The sequence below is a fragment of the Triticum aestivum genome, chromosome 1B (assembly GCF_018294505.1).
Source record: "Triticum aestivum cultivar Chinese Spring chromosome 1B, IWGSC CS RefSeq v2.1, whole genome shotgun sequence".
Taxonomy (NCBI): Eukaryota; Viridiplantae; Streptophyta; class Magnoliopsida; order Poales; family Poaceae; genus Triticum; species Triticum aestivum.
In genome coordinates this window covers 128,526,839-128,547,746 of record NC_057795.1, presented here as the reverse complement: position 1 = coordinate 128,547,746, position 20,908 = coordinate 128,526,839, and the positions used below count along the sequence as shown (strand labels likewise).

The 20,908-nt window shown below is 45.9% G+C and overlaps 2 protein-coding genes and 1 long non-coding RNA gene across 40 annotated transcripts; all 3 read left to right on the top strand.

Annotated features, from left to right (window-relative positions):
• Positions 1-410: 410 nt before the first annotated feature.
• LOC123111809 (uncharacterized) lies at positions 411-4,419 on the top strand. The gene is made up of 2 exons (XR_006454761.1): positions 411-598; positions 3,270-4,419. It is a non-coding gene; the product is annotated as an uncharacterized lncRNA (long non-coding RNA).
• LOC123111798 (F-box protein At5g25290) lies at positions 615-3,263 on the top strand. The gene has a single exon (XM_044532683.1). It carries the CDS (start codon positions 924-926, stop codon positions 2,280-2,282), a length of 1,359 nt encoding a protein of 452 aa, XP_044388618.1. The 5' UTR covers positions 615-923; the 3' UTR covers positions 2,283-3,263.
• Positions 4,420-10,974: 6,555 nt separating the features above from the next.
• Positions 10,975-19,711, top strand: LOC123111707 (uncharacterized). Of its 38 annotated transcripts, none has more exons than XM_044532559.1 (10): positions 10,975-12,420; positions 12,527-12,634; positions 13,062-13,440; positions 13,524-14,905; positions 15,035-15,057; positions 15,126-15,162; positions 15,796-15,882; positions 17,123-17,186; positions 18,584-18,656; positions 19,226-19,711. In XM_044532559.1, the coding sequence occupies exons 4-10, from the start codon at positions 14,874-14,876 to the stop codon at positions 19,249-19,251; spliced, it is 342 nt and encodes a 113-aa protein (XP_044388494.1). In that variant the 5' UTR covers positions 10,975-12,420; positions 12,527-12,634; positions 13,062-13,440; positions 13,524-14,873; the 3' UTR covers positions 19,252-19,711. The 38 variants fall into 38 exon arrangements, 2 of the variants coding, with proteins under 2 accessions (XP_044388494.1, XP_044388500.1); XR_006454708.1 differs by having other exon boundaries at positions 10,984-12,420; positions 15,791-15,882; positions 17,123-17,232; XR_006454709.1 differs by having other exon boundaries at positions 10,984-12,420; positions 15,126-15,195; positions 17,123-17,232.
• Positions 19,712-20,908: the final 1,197 nt, after the last annotated feature.

Here is a 20,908-nt window from a genome sequence, read left to right as displayed (position 1 = left end):
ATCAATATGTGGTTGGATAATTAAAAGGACAGTGTTAATCACAACTCATCATGGTTTAAGTCCTAAACTTGACATCGGTGTTCGCATTTTCCTGGTTTTATTTCAGATCGTCTAGCGACGTGGATTCTGTGGAACAAATGTTCCCATTCACTACGAAGACATCTGTGACGACTCGGTCAATCTTAAGATGATGCGCCGATTCAGTCTGTCATGATCATCAACAGTAGGGTGTATTTGCTTGTGTATATGTGTGTATGACGTATGCGTTATTTAGAAACATTTCTTCTTTTACAACAAAACGATGTGTTAACTTCAAAAAAAAAAAACGATGTGTTGGATGGAGCCTTACAGATGGGCCCGTCTAGTGGATAACAAGATGCATCGATCCTTACCGCGCGAGCACCATCGGACGGAAGGCAGCTGTCGGAACGCGCGCAGGATAGATTTTCCCCACACATCTCGATACAGCCAGCGGCGCATCTCGCCGCCGAAGAAGTCCGCAGTTCATCAACGCAGTCCGCAGTTCCATCTCTCTGCCACCTCCCACCCGCCTTCGCCTTGTGCGCTATCGAGCTGCTACACTTCGGCAATTCCTCTGGTTTGTTCCTTCTCTCTTTCCTGTCGTCGCGGGAACGGGATTGGGATCCGTCTGAGCCGCGTAGTCCGATTCCAGGTCCAAATCTTTATTTTTTTTTCCCGTAGTCTCCAATTCAAATTTCGCGGCACTACTTGTCGTTCTTGGATTCGGACTCATTTCCTACTCGAATTAGAGCTGAGCTGAGGCCTCGGTAGGTGGGTTGAGCTTCCTATTATATATACAAGTGCTGCCTGCCCCTGTTCCTGCTAGGTTGAACTAAAGCTGTGCGGTTGATAGCTGCGGAAGCGATTCATCATCCAGAAGATCAGATTTTGCAATTTCTCCAATGGGGACGTGTAGCTTAGTGCGGATGATGAGCTTACTGCAGCTAGACTTGAGAATGTTGCGTATGCTGCTGGCCCTTTCTCCCCCTCCCAGTTCACACTGGAAATTCAGAAAACACCCGCCATTGATGCTGATGGAGACCGAGACCGTGGTGGAAATATTGCCGGAGACGCCGCTGATGGAGACCGAGACTGTGGTTGAAACACTGCTGGAGCTGCCGTTGGATGTATTGATGGATATCTTTTCCCTCCTGGAGCTTCCTGACCTCATTCGTGCGAGCTTTGTGTGCTCCTTCTGGCGCTCTGCTTATAGTAGTCTACATAACCAGCTTGGGCAATATAAGCGGCCCCAGACACCTTGCCTCCTCTACGCCTCCGAAGCTGATGGTGAGAACGGAGCTTGTCTCTACAGTCTTGCAGAAAAGAGGGTCTACAAGCTAACTCTTCCGGATCCACCTATCCGTAGTAGGCATCTCATTGGGTCCTCCTATGGCTGGTTAGTTACTGCTGATGAGAAGTCTGAGCTTCACCTTCTCAATCCGATCACTGGTCAACAGATTGTCCTCCCCTCGGTGATCACCATTGAGCAAGTAGAGCCGATCTTAGACAGTGCCGGTGCAGTTAATAATTATAAGATGTGGGATTTAGAGCAGGACGATGATCCTAATGAGTTTCCTGACTGCCTCTGCATCAGGGCTTTTGTGTTTCCTGATCCACCCACGGGAAGCTACATTGTGGTTCTCATCCACAATCCAGAGCGATATCTTTCGTTTGCAAGGGTAGGTGATTATAAGTGGACCTCCCTGCCAGGTGAGAACTATGAACAATGCATCCACATGGATGGTCTATTGTATGCATTCACAGAAACCGGAGGAGTCTATACTTTTGATCTGACCGGTCCTACCATCACAAGGAATATCATTGCAGAGGAGATGGAGAATTACATTAGTGCGACTGATGGGCACATGTACGTTGTTCAGGCTCCATGGGGTGATATGTTGCAAGTTTGCAGAGACACTGAATGCACAGAGGGGTTCACAAAGACTAAGAAAATGATGTTATATAAAACTGATATGGCAGCAAAAGAGCTTGTGGAAATGCATGGCTTGCATGATCATGTGTTGTTTCTTGGGCGTAGTCAGTTGCAATGCCTCAGTGCTGAGGAATACCCGCAACTGAAGACAAATTGTGTTTATTTCACAGACGACATGACATATATTTCGAAGTATAAGAATGATGACCGGGATATAGGTATTCTCAACTTGGAAAATGGCAGCAGGGAAGAAATTGTACCTCAGCTTTGGTGCAACTGGCCAAATCCCATATGGATAACACCAAATCTCATGAGGATGAATATGTGATTCTACAAATAGTTAACTTATTATATTTATATACGTATTAGAAACTGTATCATAGGGCTGTGTTAACCAAAATTCCTAATTTTGTGGGCAAATGCTATGAAAACAGAAGCATGTTCTGTATCTTCTCCATACTTGGTGTGCTATATTTAATTGGCTTTTATTTTCCGTATCTCTTGTTTGTGTTTCAGAGTACATTTCTATGGTACTAACCTTCTCCATTTAGGTCTAACATAGAACCACACTATTAGTTTTTATTTTTTGCACATAACCAGTTAACCACATGTTTTTAGGTAAATCCCATTATGATCATTTCGGTGTGCATGTTCATCTCTGTATTTGATGGAGAGGCTGTGATACACCGGGCATCTTTTCAAGTCTTCTTTTAACAATTTGTACTCCCCTCTTTTTTTTTACTTAAAAAATAGGAGAGGTCAATAAGATATTATGAAAACTGAATGAGCAATGGAAGACAAGTTTTCCATCGTAAAAAGTTCGCAAGAAATTGGCAAGCCAAAATATCACTGCTACTGTTCCAACTTCTAAATTTTTGCCTGTAGAGTTTTTCCAGTGAAAGCTGTATCTACACGTGACCGGTGTTACCATACCGATTGTCTATGTAATACTTATGTCTTATAAACAGGAGTAGTCTACATATGGACCTAAGATACCGAAACAGATATATGGACCCGACTACTCCTGTTTACATTCAGAATATAAAGAGGAGTAATCTACTTAGGTTCATATGTAGACTACTCCTGTTTACATTCAGAATATAAACATGAGTAGTCTACATATGGACCTAGGATACCGAAACAGATATATGGATCCGACCCCTAAGCTAGATAAATCTATGACTTGCATGATACCAGCGACTATCTACTCTACATCATGCAGTGTAGAAAATATCCATAAGATCATATCTTTCCTTTCTTGTATATGAGCTTTCTGTTTTTATTGTAGAAGCTGAGGAATGCCTTTTTCCCCCAGGGGTATGTTGTAGATGGATGTTGTGGCACTTTCTGAGAATGCACCTTGAGAAGATGGTGCAAGGAGAAGCTGTGACGACAAATCGATCGCTGTATTGTCAGACCGGAGACCAAGTTACAAGAACTTGCAGGTTCTACATAATCATTTCATTCCTCATCAATTCAGTGAGCTAGAAGAGCGGCATTGGCAGATTGAACTGCAAAGGAATCAAGTGGAAACACTTGCCAACTGGAATGTACTCTACCAAGGGCGCCTACATATAGATGATACATGTGTCTCAAAGAAGTTGAAGAATACATACAGCATCACGCCAATAACATACTCTGAAACCTCAAACGGGAGGGTGGTGCTTTAATGGCAGGTTGGTGTATAAACGGAAGGGTGGTGCTTCAAGAGGTCAGTTAAGCGTGGAAAGGGCTTTTTTTCAAGACCGAGAGGCATCTCTACAAGGGTGATCTCAAGGAATGACAGAAACTTGGTGACAAGAGTACAAGAGCTGATTGATCCAGTGACAAATGTATGGGATGGGCAGAAAATCATCAAAATTCCGGTCCATGATCAATTTGATGATCAACCTGCCTGGCACTATGACAAAAGAGGCTTATTCCCGGTTAAATCAGCCTACAAAGTGGCTCGAGATAGAAGCAAAGCACATGAATCATTTCGAGGATTGGCAACAACGTCAAATCCTGCTACCGATAATCAGGTTTTTTAATGAAAGAAACTATATATGGGGACTATCTTTACCAAACAAAGTATTGCACTTTCTCTGGAGGTTAACCACCACTAGTTCGCCAATGTGACAAAAACTAAAAACGAGAGGCGTGGATGTAGAAACAAGGTGACCTCTTTGTTTAAGGTTGGACGAAGACGAAGGACTACTTGAAGCTGTGCAAGGTGCTTGGAGCTGGAAATTTGTAATTTTTTTCTAACTCTGTGGCGCATGAAATACAGTAGTCTGTCTTTTATTATTTTTGAGAGAAATTGGCAGTGGAGAATGTGTAGTTTCAATAGAAAGAGGCCCTGGTCTGGTCATGCCAGGCCTGATACAAAACGGAACTAGTCATGATCAATGGGCAATCTGCCCAGCTCAATCTATGCTAACTTGTGTAATTGTTGTAGATGCATTCAAATCTGAAGTTGGTGTTAATTGACTTGTGTATTTGGTGGTTTTTCCTTTGTTTAATGGAATGCACTGCAGTGTTCTTGTCAAAAAAAAAGGAGAAGAAATATATACAGAGCTCGAATTCATCCATAAAACTCTTGGCATTCAATCTATATACAGATGAAACTGACAGTTTACAGTTGAAAAGTTGTCAGCCCCACATTCTAACCTATCAGCGCCACATTATAACCCAGCCAGTGAAGCATATTAATTCCAGCCTATCAGCTCCAGGACTTGTAAAGCGATCACATTCTAACCTATGAGCGCAACCAAAGATGTTGTAAGCGATCACATTCTAACCTATGAGCGCCACCAAAGAAGAAATTGCAAGTGATCGATCAAACTAGGATCCATGTGCATATTTCTCGTGGTGGCTGATGTCCTGTCGAATTCTTGACATGGCAAAGCAGCCCGTCTTGCTGCACTTGAGAGGAATTGAGTTTGACTTGTGCCAAGCATCCATGTGGTTTTCGGCCTGATAAGAAAGAAAGGAAAGACAGAAAGCAATATGAATTGACAGAAAACAATATAGTTTTGGTTGCAAGCGAAATTAAATAAGTTGAAATTCCAACCTCGTTCTTGTTCTTCATGATCTTGGCAGGCTTCTTCCCTTTCTTGGCAGGGTCAATCTCATTCTCCATAAAGCAAGAAAAGCAGTAGGTTTTCTGGCCCCTGAGTGAGGAGCAAATCTTCACGTACTTCAGATGCATAGCTCTGCGTTCCTCCTCCTCCTCTTCAACGGCACGAGGAGCTCGACCTGCAGGAGTAGGAGTAGAGCCCCACGGCGCTAAGGCAGGTGGCTTCTGGACTGGGATCATGGTGTTCTTGAAGGTGCCGAGCGCGCGCTCCTTGCCAGCCTTCTTGTCCTTGGAGATGATGCCGAGAGCTGCCGGGCCGGCGAGGTCGGCGTCCCGGAGAAGCTCCGAGGGGAAGTCGTCGGGGTCGGCGGCCGCGCCGGCGAGGTCGGCGTCCTGGAGAAGGTTAGTGGGGACGTCGTCGCCGGGGTCGGCGGCCGGCGTGGGGCGCTCGATGCCGAGCCGGCGCTTGTTCTTGCCGGCATCGTCCTCGCCGTCGTCGTCGGTGGCCCGGTTCTTGATGGAGCCGCCGCCGCCGTCCTCCTCCTCCTCGTCGGTGACCCGGTTCTTGATGGAGGAACCGCCGTCGTCGTCGGTTACCCGGTTCTTGATGGAGCCGCCGCCGTCGTCCTCGTCGTCGTCGGTGACCCGGTTCTTGATGGAGGAACCGCCGTCGTCGTCGGTGGCCCGGTTCTTGATGGAGCCGCCGCCGTCGTCTTCGTCGTCGTCGTCGTCGGTGACCCGGTTCTTGATGGAGGAACCGCCGTCGTCCTCGGTGAGCCGGTTCTTGATGGCGCCGCCGCCGTCGTCGTCGTCGTCGGTGACCCGGTTCTTGATGGAGGAACCGCCTTCGTCCTCGTCGACGCCGAGCGCGGCCTGGCTGCAGCCGTCGAGCGGGAGGGTCACACCGACTGTCGCCGGAGCCGCGCCATGCCGGCGAGCGCACAACCAGCGCCAGATGCGCCAGAGCAAGGCGACGAACTCGTCGGCCCCAGGCGCGGCCGCGCACAGGCGGCGGAGGAGGCGCAGCACCGGGGAGGTGGCGTCCCGCAGCACCGGATGCTGTTCCATCCTCGCCGGCACGAGGGCTTCTCGTGGGAGGGTTTGCAGGAGGGGAGGAGCGTGCTCAGGGCGAGGGAGGATGGGAGGAGGTGGTGGTGGAGGGAGGAGCTCTCTCTGGAAGGTATCGGCGACGGTGAGGAGTAAAGAAGCGGGACGGGGAGGTGATTTAAAGAGGGGCGACCGAGGCCGAGAGGCACCACAAGCCCATGGGCTTGTTTCTCTGGCCCAATCGGTACTCTTCTTTTCTTTTTTTTTTCTTCGAGTCGTCTCTGTCGCTCACGGCCGGTGGGGTGCTCAGGGGCGGCGGCGGGCCGGCGGTGGGTGCGCAGGGGCGGCGGGCCGGCCGGCCGGGGTGGCCAGTTTTTCAGAACCGCGCCGTTATCACCTAAAAAAAAGACTAGTGGGCCGGAACCCCTGTTTCGACCCGAACAAAAAGGAGCTTATGTCCGACCGACCGGACCTGACCCACCGAACCCATCCGCCCGAGCCAGACCAGACCAGACCAGAACAAACCTAGGTCGCCGCGCTCCGCCGCCCTCCACCACCGGCGACATCCCCTCCCAAGAAGGCGAAGAGATCGGCCAAGAGGAGCAGCGGATCGAGGGGGACTCGCGGAACGCGTGGGACGAGACGAGGCCACCGGCTGGCTCCTTGATGCGCCACCGCCAGTTCCTCGACAGCCCTCAACGCCGGTGTCCCTCCTCCAGCAAGCTGGGCTTCTCCCTTGGAGGTACTTCCTCGCCGACCCTCCCTCTCCTCCCTCCCTAGAGCACAGCTTACTCCCCTCCCATTCTCTGGAGCGCCAAAGACACTGAGGCGACGACGACGGCGGCACATCGATCCAGGCGATGGCGCTGTAACGAACCATCTTCTGTGTCCGCCCCCTCCCTCTACCGCCCACTGGTTAGCTTCTGCCTTCTCCCCCTTCCTTAATTTATGGGTCATATTCTTGATGCGCACAATACTTTCTGCTGTTGCTGATGTGTGAGGTTTGAATCTGGTGTGTTTCACAATTTGTTGGGAAAACTTGTAGATTCACGAATTTTCGTTGTGGATTTGTTGCTCGGGACTGCAATATAATGTTTTTATTTCTGGATTTGAGCAAACTGTAGGGTAGTTTTGTGAAGTTTGGTAGGACTAGGAGCCTGTGACTCCATACTAGTACTAAATTTCACAAGTGAAAGTTAATGAAAATGGTCATTAAACAGGCATGCTTTTTGCCTTATGTTTTGTCTGTAGATGTAATTACGAAGCACTGGCCTTACTTATGAAGCACTTCTTGTCATGCTGAATTAATCTTTTGCTTGGATATGTGACTGGACATCAGCTTTCATTTTGCATTTGATCCATGTATGATTTTGATATACAACTATACACTGAGTTATTTGTAATTCCAAAATTCCAGAACTTTCAGTTGAAAAGAATCAACCGTGTATATCATGTGATTGTCGATCACAAAAATCAAAAGGCGATTCTTCTTCTAATCCATGTGTAATCTCCATTAGCAGCAGCAAGACAAACCCTTATTCTTCAAGCCGGTGCGACTAGCACATGAGAGAATTGATTTCTCATGTAATATCCCCTGAAGATTGTATTGGTGTTGTAGTAGCATGGCATCAGAATTCAGAACATGTGTGAAGTATGTATCTGTGACACATTGCACTTTGTCATAACACCACATATGCATATACTGGCATTCTCTTGCTCTCGGTAAAATGCATTCAGGCATGCAATCAACCACTACCATACGGATCACTGTTAGTCACCATAGCAGCAAGCGCCATCTGAGAATTCATGTTCATGTGTGTTTCTACAGTGTTGTTGCTTCTCAAATTACTAGATATTCAGCATAGATTTGTGTATCAGTGGAGCTTTCCTAGTTGTTCTTCTTTGGTGAAATGTACTGCTGGTCTCTAATCCGTCATGCACAATGCAGAGAAATCTGCTACAAACTATTCAATTATTATTTCAAAAACACACTACTTGTTCCTTGTAAAGATCATGTTATACATTTTGTATGACTATCAATTTTCTGAACTGTCTGAATAATTATTGTGTGGACATGAGGATCAGATCACCCCCTTTTCTAGGCTTTTGTTTTGTGATCTTGTCTGATTACTTTCTCTTATATGGCCACAGGTTGATGATCTGTATTCTACTGTACCTGGTGTGGCGATTGATGGTCTATGGTGCTTGTTATTAATAATTGGATTAGTCCAAGTTGTCTGGTGGCAATTAAGTTTGGTCCAAGGAACTTGGTCTTCTGTTGCTGTTGCACCCCTAGGCTTAGATAGATATATACACACATCATTATGTTTTGCCATCTGAATGAAAGCTAAAACTGACACTAGCTAGCTAGTAAAAAAATGCTGGTTCTATTTTTGAGAATCAGTTCAAACTGCTAGTAGCCTATACCCATGGTTATGTAGCCTGTAGTTGCCATGCCTCAAATAGTATGTTAATACATACCTATGGCCCATGGCAGTGCCACCATTGCTCTCATAGGTGGTTACTTGGTCCTGCAGCCACATTCCTATCCTACATGAACGGTGGCAGAGGACCTTCTCCTTGAACCAAACACTTTTTGCTCCTTAATTGGAGATGAGCTAGCTGAGGAATATTTACAGAAGAAGGTTACTACACTGCAAGATAAGAACTTGCAACATGATATACTCCCTCTGGTTGGGTTTATAAGTCTGGCACGGGTTTTTAGTTGACTAGCAAAATATGTGCTATATGTCACCAAAAAAAAAACATTAGATTAGTTTCTAAGCATATATATTTTGTGGCATATTACAAATGTTTTTCTTAGTCAAATCAAAGACCTAAAAATCCGTGCCTGACTTATATACCCATCATATGAATTGCATCTCAGGAAAGAGATACAATGAATCATCATTAAGAGAAGACTATCGAAAAGGGAAATAAAAATCAGCTAGGCCATTAATGAATCCAATTGCAGAGCAGTGAATTGTGCAGCAGCATCCCTGCCTGCTTGGTAGTTCCGTAAAATATATTGATGTTGTAACTGCAGAACAAGGAATTAGTTAGTGCTATGTTGGAAACAAGATTACTTGCATAGCCTAAGAAATGTAAACACTTGAACTAGCTACACGAACCAGTACCTGAACACATGATTTTTATTTCCTTGAAAAGAAAAGTTAGTATAGTCACACAAGATGTATATTGTACTAGATTGTATGGACACGGTGAAGGATGGGCTTTGCCTTGTGCAACAAGATCACTGGAAACATAATTGTAACATATTTTGCTTCCTTCAACAAACGTTCATCTTTTCAATACTGAAATAGACTTACAAGACAAAATTAACATATGGCTACTGATTTAACAGTTTGTGCTATTGCGCAGAAGGTTGATCTTCCTGTGGATCTGATTGCTGCAAACCTGAAGCTGCTTGAACATAATGTTACCTCTAACCTGGGAGTAAAGCACACAATATAGCTTCATTTTCACTCTGCAGGTATGAACTTGATCATTTACATGGGCATTTGCCGTCTTAAAACTTGATCTGCAAATACATTTATATTGTGCATGCAGCATCCTTGTTTATCTTTAAATAGTATCTCACTTCGTAGTTCGCTTGCACTGTTGATATTTTAGATCGTGAAAGGAACGGTTGAGCAATCAATTTTGTCATGTGTAGTTATGTACACTTAGAAGCTCTGGGGACAGGTACGATTCCAAGTGCAGTCAGAAAAACGCCCGCCCCCGAGTCACTCCCGGCGACTCCGGGCGGCAACCCTAGCGCCGCCGCCCCGGCACCTCGCCTCGGCCTCTCCTCCCTAGCCGCCGCCGGTGGTGTCGCCGGCCAAAGGCCGCGTGGCGCAAGCGGCGGCGGCATCTCCTCCCGCGTGCAGGTGGCCGGCGTCGCGGGGCGCCCCCTCTTGTCCGTCGGTGTCGGCGTCGGGCGGCGGCCTTCCTCTGCTCCGCCCCCCTCCCCGGCGTCGTGGTGGCCCGCAGGAGTGCCCCCCCTCTCCCCTCCAGCGACGGCTTGTGGGGCTCCAGGGAGTCAGGTTGCTCTGGCGGCGGACCTGGGTGTCTCTTCCTAGATCTGGTTGGTGCTGGCGGATGGCGGCGGCGGGGACGGTTGGCGGCCCTGCTAAGGTGGTGGTGGTGCCGCTGGTGGCTGTGCTGCTCCGGTGGGGTGGTGGGGCTTCCGGTGGTGTTGGCCAGGGCGTGGACGTGCATGTTCTGTGGTGGTGGCTGGCGCTCCGGCGTGTGGCATCGGTGGTGCGTGTCCGGCGGCTCCGACGCTTGGAGCTCGCCGGGCGACGCGGGTGGGCAGCGGCCAGGCGTGGCCGTTGCTCTGGCCGTGGGCGGCAGCGAAGGGAGGTCCGGCTGGTGGTGGCCTCCTGGTGTCGTGGCGGATTCACAGTGGCTCGGTGGCTCTGACTGCGGCAGCGGCCGGCTTCTCCGGCTTCTGCTCGTCCGCGATCGGACCGTTTCGACCTTCGTCCCATCTCCTTGTCGTCCGGGCACTACTTCCATCAAAGGGCTGGCCCTCTCCCAGCTTTGGTCCATCGCTCGTCTCGCACCCGGTGCGGCAGGACCGAGCTCGTCTCGCGCACGGTGCAGCAGGACTGACCTCTTCCCCCTCACGGTGCTGCAGGACCGAGCTCGTCTCGCGTTCGGGGCTGCAGGACGGGCCGATGGATGCCAGTTCTGGCCGGCCTATTGGGTCTCGATGCTGGGGATCGCCCAGGGGTGCGAAAAGTGGGACCTTTCCGCTCGTCTCTTTGGTTGGGGTAGCGGCGGGTCTCGGGTGAGGCGGTGTCAAGGTCTTGGATGCCGGGGCGGCGGCCCTGCTGGTGGTAACGTGGTGCTCTTGGGCAGAGCCCGTGGCTTGGTGCTGCCCGGTGGCCATGGCCGTGTGGGCGGCATGGTAGCCGGGGTGTGGTGTTGGGTGGCGGTGAGTGTTGGCCGGGGTGAAAACCTGTTCTTTCTTTGGACGGACCGGCGGCGGCGAAGCTCGTTCCCTTCTTGAAGGCGTCGTCGCGGCTCTCATTGCCCGTCATGTGGCTCGAGAGGAAACTTTGATCCTCGGGTAGGGCGGTGGCGGCGCTCCGGTGTCGTTCCCTTCCTGAAGGCGCCGCCTTGGAGCCCATGGTTTGTCGTATGTGGCTTCATCTCTTCGCGGTGGTAGTGCTAGGGGTGGTGTTGCTGCGCTCAGCGCCTATGTATCCTGCTCTGGGTGTGTGTGTGTTGTGGTGGCGTGTGTTTTTGTACTGGGTAATTGATGATCGGGCTTTATATATAAAGCGGGGCGAAAGCCTTTCTCGGTAGAAGCTGTGGACAAACACTCTTTCTGTACAATGGTATGGTTACAGGATAGAGGATGATACTTAACTCCTTTGATGGTTATGTGTATCTGTGAAATAATGGATCTTGCCAATTGATAATTATTATTTTTAACATTTTTGTTGTGTCAGTAGCATAGTACAAAACCTGTGTACCACACCATAGATAGTCATCATAAAAGAAGTGTAACAGTGAGCTGTACGCAAAGCATTTCATTTGAGTATTGAACATATAAATGATGAAAGGGTGGCAGCCATTCTCAAGCTATCCACGCGTCCAACCTTTGGAAATCCCGTCCGTTTTCACCTCGCTCCTTGCCTAGCCTGTGTCGCTGATGGGCGGGCCTGTGGCCGAGGGTCCGTGCGATGGAGAGAATGAAATAGTGCGTAGCCTCTTTCCTGGATCCCTTGCCTTCTCTTTCCCTCGACCTCCCCAATCCCCGCCTCCTCCCCGACCCCCTCATTCCTTCTGGCCGCCGCCGCCTCCTTCTCGGCGATGCCGGCGAGCGTGTCCATCGGGGGCACCTCGTGTTGGAGGAAGTCCTGGCCGTCCTCGGGCGAGGAGCAGGACGTGGGCGGCGGCGGCGGCGATGACGGGGGCACCCGCTCCGGCAGCCGCCTACTTCTCGGCGATGCCGGCGAGCGTGTCCATCGGGGGCATCTCGTGCTGGAGGAAGTCCTGACCGTCCTCGGGCGAGGAGCACAACGTGGGCGGCGGCGGCGGCGAGGACGGGGGCGCCCGCTCCGGCAAACAACTGCAGCGCGCTGCCCACCCCGGGTCAAATCGCACAGGGGAGGCAGATCCCGGCGGCTGGGTGCCGCTCATCTCGTAGGCCCTCGCTCCAGGTCACCGAGGAGGGGATGTAGCCGAGTCTGTGTAGTTGAGGGTAAGGAGGGCTGAGGTGGGAGGGGAAGGAGATGGTCATGGATCTGCTCGAGAGGTGAGAGGACGAAGACAGGGGGTGCTCGAGGTGGTCAAGGCAAGGCGGAGCAGCAGAGGACGGATGGTCCACGAGCTCAAGTTTAAGGCGGTGAGATCCATTCCACATCTCTCATTATCTCTGTTTTTTTTTTCACACCAAAACACTCAGCCTCCTGTGTGCGCTTCACCTTTTCCTCCTTGCCATCGCCTAACAGGATGGCGGCCTCAACGGGTGGGTGACGACATCTGCACCTGGTTCCTCCTTGCTGTGGCAAAATAGGAGGCAATTCGCGCAGTCATGCAGCGGATGGAGGCCTCGGCAGGTGGGTGACGGCGGCTATAGATGGTGCACGATGACGACTCCCAGCGAGTATCCTTCTCTCTGTACTAGATTTGATTCTTTACGTTTTGGGTTTGCATATGCTGGGATTGCCTTCTATTTGCGCTGAATCGGCATATGTATGTGTGATGGTAGAAGTGGGACCAACAACTTCGTTAGGAGCAGTCTATTTTAACTCGCACATTCCTTGAACTGAACAAATACATTTGAGTTCTTCGATTTCTGAATTTATGCTTCTGTAATGTCATACCTTCAGTTTGGATCAGTAATGACCGGCTCACCAATCGATTAGGTTCAGAACAAAGTGTACTAGATCTTTGTTAGGCATCGTCCTTTATATGCATCCAACTATAGCCTATGCCTGACCTTCATGTTTATCTTTTCATGGTCATGGAAAAATTAATGCTCAGCGGATTCGTCAAGGCCACGTCCGCGGCACGGCGAGACGCCCGCGAAGCATTGCTTGCTTCCATGCCGACGCGAGCTGCCAGTCCACCCAGCTCACGAATAGCCTCACGGGTCTCCGATCCAGCACCCTCCCTATGGCACAGCTCCACCATGCTAACTGATGCTGCCTACGCCATGGAAAGGGCAAGTATCTTCTTACCCTTTTATCTCAGTATGTGTCCTAATGTGGTGGATGGACTTGGTAACATTGTTTGCTACGATCGAGGACCCAGCACAGCTTGTTGTCGAGAGACGTGAAGAAAGTCTGATAGTAGTTGCTGCATTCGAGTTGATTTCTATCCCCAAAGCATCAATCTTGGCACACTCTTTGAGAAGCAAACAGTATGCTCAACATCTCAAATTGTTCATGCATTAAGATTTTACCATGATTACTTTTCCTTAATTTGGAATATTTCTATTAATAGGGTTTTGTTAAACGTGAACACGTTTGTGTCAAGGCTTTCTTGATGGTGGAAGAAGAAATCGAGGTCGCGAAAACTCGGGTGCTGCTGAATTGCTAGATTACTCCACTGCTGAATTGCTAAACTACTAGCCGTTTTCCTCTCCTTTGTCGTTCTTTGATTTGTCCATGGTCACAGACCAAGACGACAGGCAGCAGTGAGTCAGTGACTGGTTGGTTGGGAGATAACACTCGTTCTTTTCTTGTTCTCGGTTTAGAAAAAAGAGGTCGGAGGTTCTTTTTTATATGCAGAGAAAATACCATGTTTTTGGGAAAACTGCAGTATTAATGCTACAGTTCTTTGTGGTTGTCAAACAGGTCACAGTAATTAAAACCATGGTATTCCTAAAAACTATAGTATATTTAAAATACATAGAAAATACTGAGCTACCAAACAGGGCCTAACTTCTTTACCAAGTACAAATAACACTGCATAGTACTTTGGCTGTTGCCTGTTGGTATCAACCGTTTAACACGTGCTAGCTTCATACATGTGACATCTCATGTTCCTTATTTAGTTTTAGCTCATATCGTTCCAGCTTTTAGTTTACAATTTAAATCTGAGTATACACACTTTCCTTGGTTTGTATTAACAGGAATATTAAAAATACATATATAGTACAACTCACAATAAAATAGTTGTCGGGTTCAGTTTTCACTGCTGATAGATACCTTCTTCATGACCCCTCTTTGCATTATTTCTAGACCAGTATATTCTCTTAACCGTCCTTGTAGCTCTGGTAGATGACATATGGAGAACTGCTCTCAATTGTGAGACTCATTCTTGCTATCTTCCGAGTGTGTGGTTCATCGACCAGACTGCTGCTTTGCTGTAGGGAAAACTGTTTTGAAACCAAGTCTGAATTACAATGGTAAGATATAGTGCCGCCAAGCATATTGTAGTATCATTTGGTTGCATTGTATATTTAATAGTATTTTGATCTCTGTAATATGGATAGCTGCTTTTAGGTGTAACACATACATATATATTGTCTGTTTGAACCAGCACAACAGCCCAATCTTATGCTTCTGATGCTACAGGATTTTCCGGGCTACGAAAGAAAAATAGTTGCTATGATTCTTCATGATTTTAAATATAAAAAATTCTTTCCTGGGTTAGTGCCATCTTGCAGCATGTTTGTGCTTATACGATGATACCTTTGCTCCACTTATATCTTGCAATGTGTACTTCCTTTCTAAATGCCGCCATAAGTTGCAAGGGGCAGGGGAGATAGGTGCCGAGGACAGGGAGCAACGGGTTGGTCGCGGTGGGCTTGAGCTGCTGGGGAGATGGAGGAGGCCGTCGTGATTCGTGATGGAGGCGGCGCCGCCGGCAAGCTGGTTGAGGTACGTGTCAGATCCGTTGGTCCTTCATGACTGTAGTTGTTCGTTCTCCTCACAGACCATGTGTTTCTCCTTTCCTCCCTCAATGTGCCCGGGAATACATCGTTGCTACCTATATTACTGGATTGCAAGCTTTAAGAAGGAGATTTTAATAGGTTGGTCATTCATATCTCTGGCCATGTGTGATGAATTTTTTTTGTTAATTGCTAATGCTTTATTTCAGAGAACCAAATCTGCACCATGCCTCCTCACCCTCTCAGGTTATTGTTTCACCCCTTTTGATAGTTTTTTAGGTTTGTCCTTGTCCTTCTTCCCTAAGCGCTGCAATTTTCTACCCTATTTGTTTACTGCTTATTATCGCGTTAATTCCTTTGTATTCCTGGTTTTTCCGGGTGTCGTGTTTGTTTTTGTGGTGCTGCTTATACGTGTGACTACCGTATGATCGTATATATATGCTCGAAAGTAAAATGATTTTTCCTTGGCACAATACATAATTTGCAATGAGATGGTAGTACATCAGTGTATTTACAGGAAAAATCAATGGTTATATATATGCTGAAAAGAATTAAGGCTGAAAAGAATATTCATCTACTATTTCTTGATGTATGCTATCGTATATTGCTTCTCTACTTGCTCAAAATCAAATTTCCATCTATGAAAAGGTAAGAAATTAAGGCCAGCGAGATGGCAGTAGATTGGCATGTTTACAGAAAAAACAAATAGCTGTGCAAGTTTGAAAGAACATCTGTTTACTATTCCTTGCTATATGCATATTTCCCATCTTCTTCCTTCGGAATCAATCAATCAAATGTGCATCTACTAAAGGGTAATACATTAAGGCTGCAATCTAAGAATACTTTTATTTGTCATTCTGAATTTCTATCACAGCACAGAGGAACGAGGAATGGATACATGAGGCATAGCGTAAGCGTAGGGGTCAGCCAGAGCACGACGCAAGAGTCTGCCCATCTCCTCTCAAAGTTAGTTCTTGCTCTTGTCCCTACTACCTCGCGTGCCATCTCTCTGATAGAGTATTTTATTTCTGCAATGTATTATATTCTTCGGAGCAATTGCAATTTTTTCATAGATTCTTGGCATACTATGGATTGAATTCTTTGCGATAACAAGCAAAACATGGTAGCAGTCTCTTTCAGATACGATTTCTGAAAGGTTTGCCGACTAAACGTACCAAATATGAGCAAAAAGGACCAATCCTCCCCTTCCTCGAGTAAAGTTATACATATTTTGATTGCAAGTTATTTTGTCCAGCACGAAAGGCACTAATGCGTCCCGAAAACCTAGCGCACAAAGGACCAATCCTCCCCTTCCTCGAGCCCCATTCGAGTCTGCGCCGTTTAGCATCTCCAGTCTCCACTGCTCGTCAACTCTTCGTTGTACGGCCTCTCGCGCCGCCGCCTTCTTCCCTAGACGTCTTCCCCGACACTCGTGGTACAGCAGCAGCCATTGCAGTAGGTTAGACTAAGCTTGCTTGCCTAACCTGCTATGGATGAATGGTGTGTCTCACCAGGAAACATTAGGTTGTTGAATTACTTGGCCTTTACAAATTCCGAAATATTGGTTCGGCATATATTAATTTCCACTCCTTATTGTTCATGGCATAAACGAGCACTATAAAAGGTCAAGAGTAGAAACTTAGGTCAAGTTATTGCTGGATGTAGCCTGCTTTGTTCAATTGAAATATATTTGCAACATGAGCTGGTTGTTGATCGTTACTCTCGATGTTGAAGATGCTATTGATTGAGGAACGGGAAAAAATCTCACATCTTGTGGTGTTTACTACTTTTTGCATTGTCAAATTGAAAATTTTCTGCAAAAAAATAGTAGGTTTCCCTTTCAATAGTTCATTTCGTCAGTCCAGTCGTATTGACAGTTCATTTTTTGTTGGTCTGGGCATAGCAAGGGAGGTCCCCTATATGTGATGAGTGGCTTGAAGCTGAACATCTGTATTTACCTGTGCTTCCTATGCATCTAATATGACCTGTAAATTTAAATAAAATTTGATGAGTTGCAAGTTGCAGCTTATTTTCTTGTACAGTCTTGCTATTTGATTATTCTCCTTCTGCCTCCACCTTGTAATATTCTCCCAATGGCCGATCCATGAACTCACAGAAAAACATTAGGTTCTATGCCAAGCTGTTGGCACCGTATATATACTGAAAGTGGAGTGGTAATAGTTGAACGTTTTTCTTCCCCTTGTAGGAACACAGACGTCGGTAGCAGGAGAAAGTATGTGACTTGGTTGAGTCAGCCAAGAAATATGGTGGTATAATGCACATATTTCCTTCAATGCATGTCTCCGGCGACCCTGAGTATACATAGTGCTTTCATTTCTTACTGCACACTCTTTATTCATAGATGCTCTGAATTACAACTCCCCATTGGCATATCTGCAATTCCATGCCATACATCCCCCCAAATTACTGCACACTCTTCAGGGGCATTTTTTTATATGCTTGACTTAACTGGAGCTTAAATTTGTCATTTGTTTAATTACCAATTTGATTTATTCTTGACTCTTGATTGCTGCCGCTGGAACTGAGGGATATTGACACGGGTAACAAAATAGTTGAAAGATTTCATACTGATCAGGCTCTCGAGACTACAGTTCCATGCTATACATCCCCCCAAATGACGAAAGGATTCTAGGACTAAGTTATAGGATTTTATATTTTAGTCTGATTTTCCTTCTGTTAATATGTGCTGCTATGCAATTTTTCATAGGCTTCTTTTTCCTTTTTATGGTTACGATTTACAAAGCTGAGCAATAGTTTCTCTACTAATATAGCTTGCGTGAAAAACATCCGTCTTTAGGATGCTTTTGCGGTATGTGTAACTGCCTCACATTAGCCTATGCTTCTATCCGAGTTGCTTACTACTAAGACCATAATGGATCATGCTTTTTAACTGGTATATAAGCTGCCGAGACCAGATGTATTGAAATTTTTTAAAATATACCAACGGTAGGAGTTGACCAATAATGCTGAATTGATTCAGTCTTCAGCATAGTTCAAAAAAGCGTTAGGCGTTAATTGTGCATTTTGCCACTGCCTTGTGCTTTACTCACCAAAGCGCATGCTTATGCGCAGTTATGCATAGATTAAACGTAGTTATGCGCAATGCGTTTTTCCAACGCCTGGAGCCTAGGCGCGCTTAAGCGCTCACTTAGGCGCGCCTTTTTTAACTATGGTCTTCAGGCCTTATGCGCAATTTCCACAATGTTAAAATAATATATGCTTTAATGCTCCTGTCAACTGCTTTAATGCTTCTGCTTGTTTGTCTGAATCTTGTTGTTGTTCATCAATTTCGTGTTGCCTGCTGTTGCCCGTGAGGGGGAGTCGGATCCATCTTGGATAACCATCCCTGATGAGCTTTTAATACACACTAATGGTGACAAAATCGATGCCATTGTTCAGGCTGTATACAAAGATGTTCCTACTAGACATTCTGACGTTGATTATCTAAAAGAAAGAGCAATTCTAACACCAACGAACCAAGTAGCTGAAAAATATACGAGTGTGTTCTATCTATAGTGCGTACCAGTGAGAGAGTACCTAAGCTGTGTCAAGTGTCCATGCCTATGTTTTATATGCAAATAACTTTCCTCTTTTGCACAAACCATGCTTCCTGTACAATGATATTTAATAGCAGCAAACTAAACAGGTTGGTCAGGAAACTGAAGCTGCAGCTACGAAGAGCCAAAGAACATTCTTGCTGAACAGGCTAAAGCCAAGAGGTAAAGACTCATAGTCTGTTACATCCAACCAGTTCAACATAAGATATGGCGTGCCGCCTCTTGTTCATCCTTTACCTTGTCTTCTTTGACAACCAAAGCATCCTTCTCTGTGGCTCTCAAAAATGCTTTCTTCTTCACACGATGCATGTTATGCCATTTGATCAAACTATCTTTTCTGCCACAGCTATATTCAAATTGATCATAGGCCCAATAAAACATCATTTTACCTTCAAAATCTAATATACATTTTATTTTTTTCCTGTTAGCATATACAGGCAACTCTTCCTGTTGCATCAAAAGTAACTTGCTTCGTACATGCAAACTAATTAGCCATATAGTTAAATTAGCTACGTATTAAGATTTGGTATATCTACTGCTTATTTATGTTGTGTTCTATTTGCTGTTCCAATCTTATGTGCTTGTTATTTTTATCACACTGTAACCAAGCTTCTGTTCTTATAGCAATAAAAAACCTTGTGCAATCAAGCTTCTTTTCTTATAGCAATTACAGTTTTGATACCTCTGTTTCTTTATATCATCTTGTTGGGTTTCTGTTTCTCTTCATATAGGAGGCAGATATGTGATTCTCATGTGATCCTTTTGCTGGAAACTTGCTAATCTTAGGGGTGCTGCTACTGGTGTAAAAACCATTTTATCAAAAGAACTGAAGTAGTAGCTAATGCAAGCATTGAAGAATTGACGCAGAGGTTACGCTATATTGGCATGAAGTCAGAGCAGTGCCTGAATACTACATAAGATAGTTTCTGGTGACCTTGAGTCTATATGTCCTAACCAACAGCAGCCACCTTTTATTTCGTATCAATCGATCCAGTATCTTTCCCCTTTTGGCTTTGCTCTGAGCAAGATATGTATAGCCTTTACATTTCCACTCGTGTACACTTTAGACCTCATTACTGTCTCTGTGGGGAAGTTTGTGATCACTTGTTCTATATAAGTAATCAACTGCCCTTCTACTAATATTTTCAGAAGACTATTTATGTATGTTTATACTGGTTAGAGAAAATCATGACATTGCCAGCAACAATTTTTATTTCCACATGTTTCAATCTGTCTCTAAATATTTTTGTGTGTACTCTTTCAATACTTGGCTTGCTCTTGTCCTTTGCGCCATTGGCGCAACGGGTCATCTAGTAATGAGAGTAGCCGATGGTGTGACGTCCTTCATCTTAGTTGCCTGGCATCTGTATTGATAATCAAGTGCACTGTGCTATTTTTGTTGTTCATGGTGATTCCTGACTTCGTATTTTTGAAAAGATTATATATACAGCTCGAGAAACGATTAATATATCGTGAAATTGTAAATTAGGAACCACCAGATAGTCTGGTTGGCGAGGGCGTGGTGTGTGCACACTTGGAGCTTGGAGCCCGGATTCAATTCCTGTTTGCAAGTATAGGTGGGAGTGAGCTGTGGCCAGCTCATTTGCCTTGTAAAAATTTCTCCGCCCTGTTCTTCTGTCCCAGTATAGATGGGCGTCAGTTTGCAGTTACATAAAATTCCAGACAGAGCAATTTAGGATAAATAGTTCTCACCAGCATTATTATCATTGTCATCCCATACGACATTGCTCTACTGTTTGATCCTTGTCATCCCATGCGACAAAGGTTCCTTGCTGGTTGTTCTGCAGTTACTCAGCTAAGCTAGTGTTGCGGCAACTTCTAGCTAAATACCCGTGTAAAAAAAAAAACTAGTCTTCAACAAGCTAAGCAAGTGATTCTTTTCGAATCTTGTAAACAATTTGTGTCAAGCAAGCCTTTCCTATATATCTGATCGTTCTCCATTGGTTATTCCATGACACAAAACACTACAAACTTGTATCTGTGAGCTTCATGCTAAACTTGAGAACCACTGGATGATGAATGCTAGCACCTTGATAGCTTAAGATTCTTGACCAGTCACTGCCCAGCTTGGATGGAAGATTTTTTTTTTTGTTGTTGTTGAAAAGGATGGAAGATAATGCTCTTCGTTGTTATCTACCTTCTTCCCTACTATGTACACATGTCCTTAAAGATGTAAACTCAGATTCAAATATAATTATGTGATTTGCTTTATGAATGCATGCGTATTCATAAGTTATGTTACACTTCCTGGAACATACTCAGTTTGCAACTTCCTAAAAAAAGTACTATGAGCCTGTAGGAATTTATCAGGCATGACTCTCAATTCCTGCATTTTTCTATTCCTATGGTTTTTTTATCCTGCGTTCCAAATAGGGCCTTAAATTATTCATCTA

Coding starts and splice junctions, on each gene's coding strand:
- LOC123111798 (XM_044532683.1), top strand. CDS start 924: ATGGGGACGTGTAGCTTAGTGCGGATGATGAGCTTACTGCAGCTAGAC.
- LOC123111707 (XM_044532559.1), top strand. CDS start 14,874: ATGGAGGCGGCGCCGCCGGCAAGCTGGTTGAG. Junction 15,058..15,125: donor TAAGAAGGAGATTTTAATAG/GTTGGTCATTCA, acceptor GCTTTATTTCAG/AGAACCAAATCTGCACCATG. Junction 15,883..17,122: donor TCTGCCCATCTCCTCTCAAA/GTTAGTTCTTGC, acceptor TTCCCCTTGTAG/GAACACAGACGTCGGTAGCA.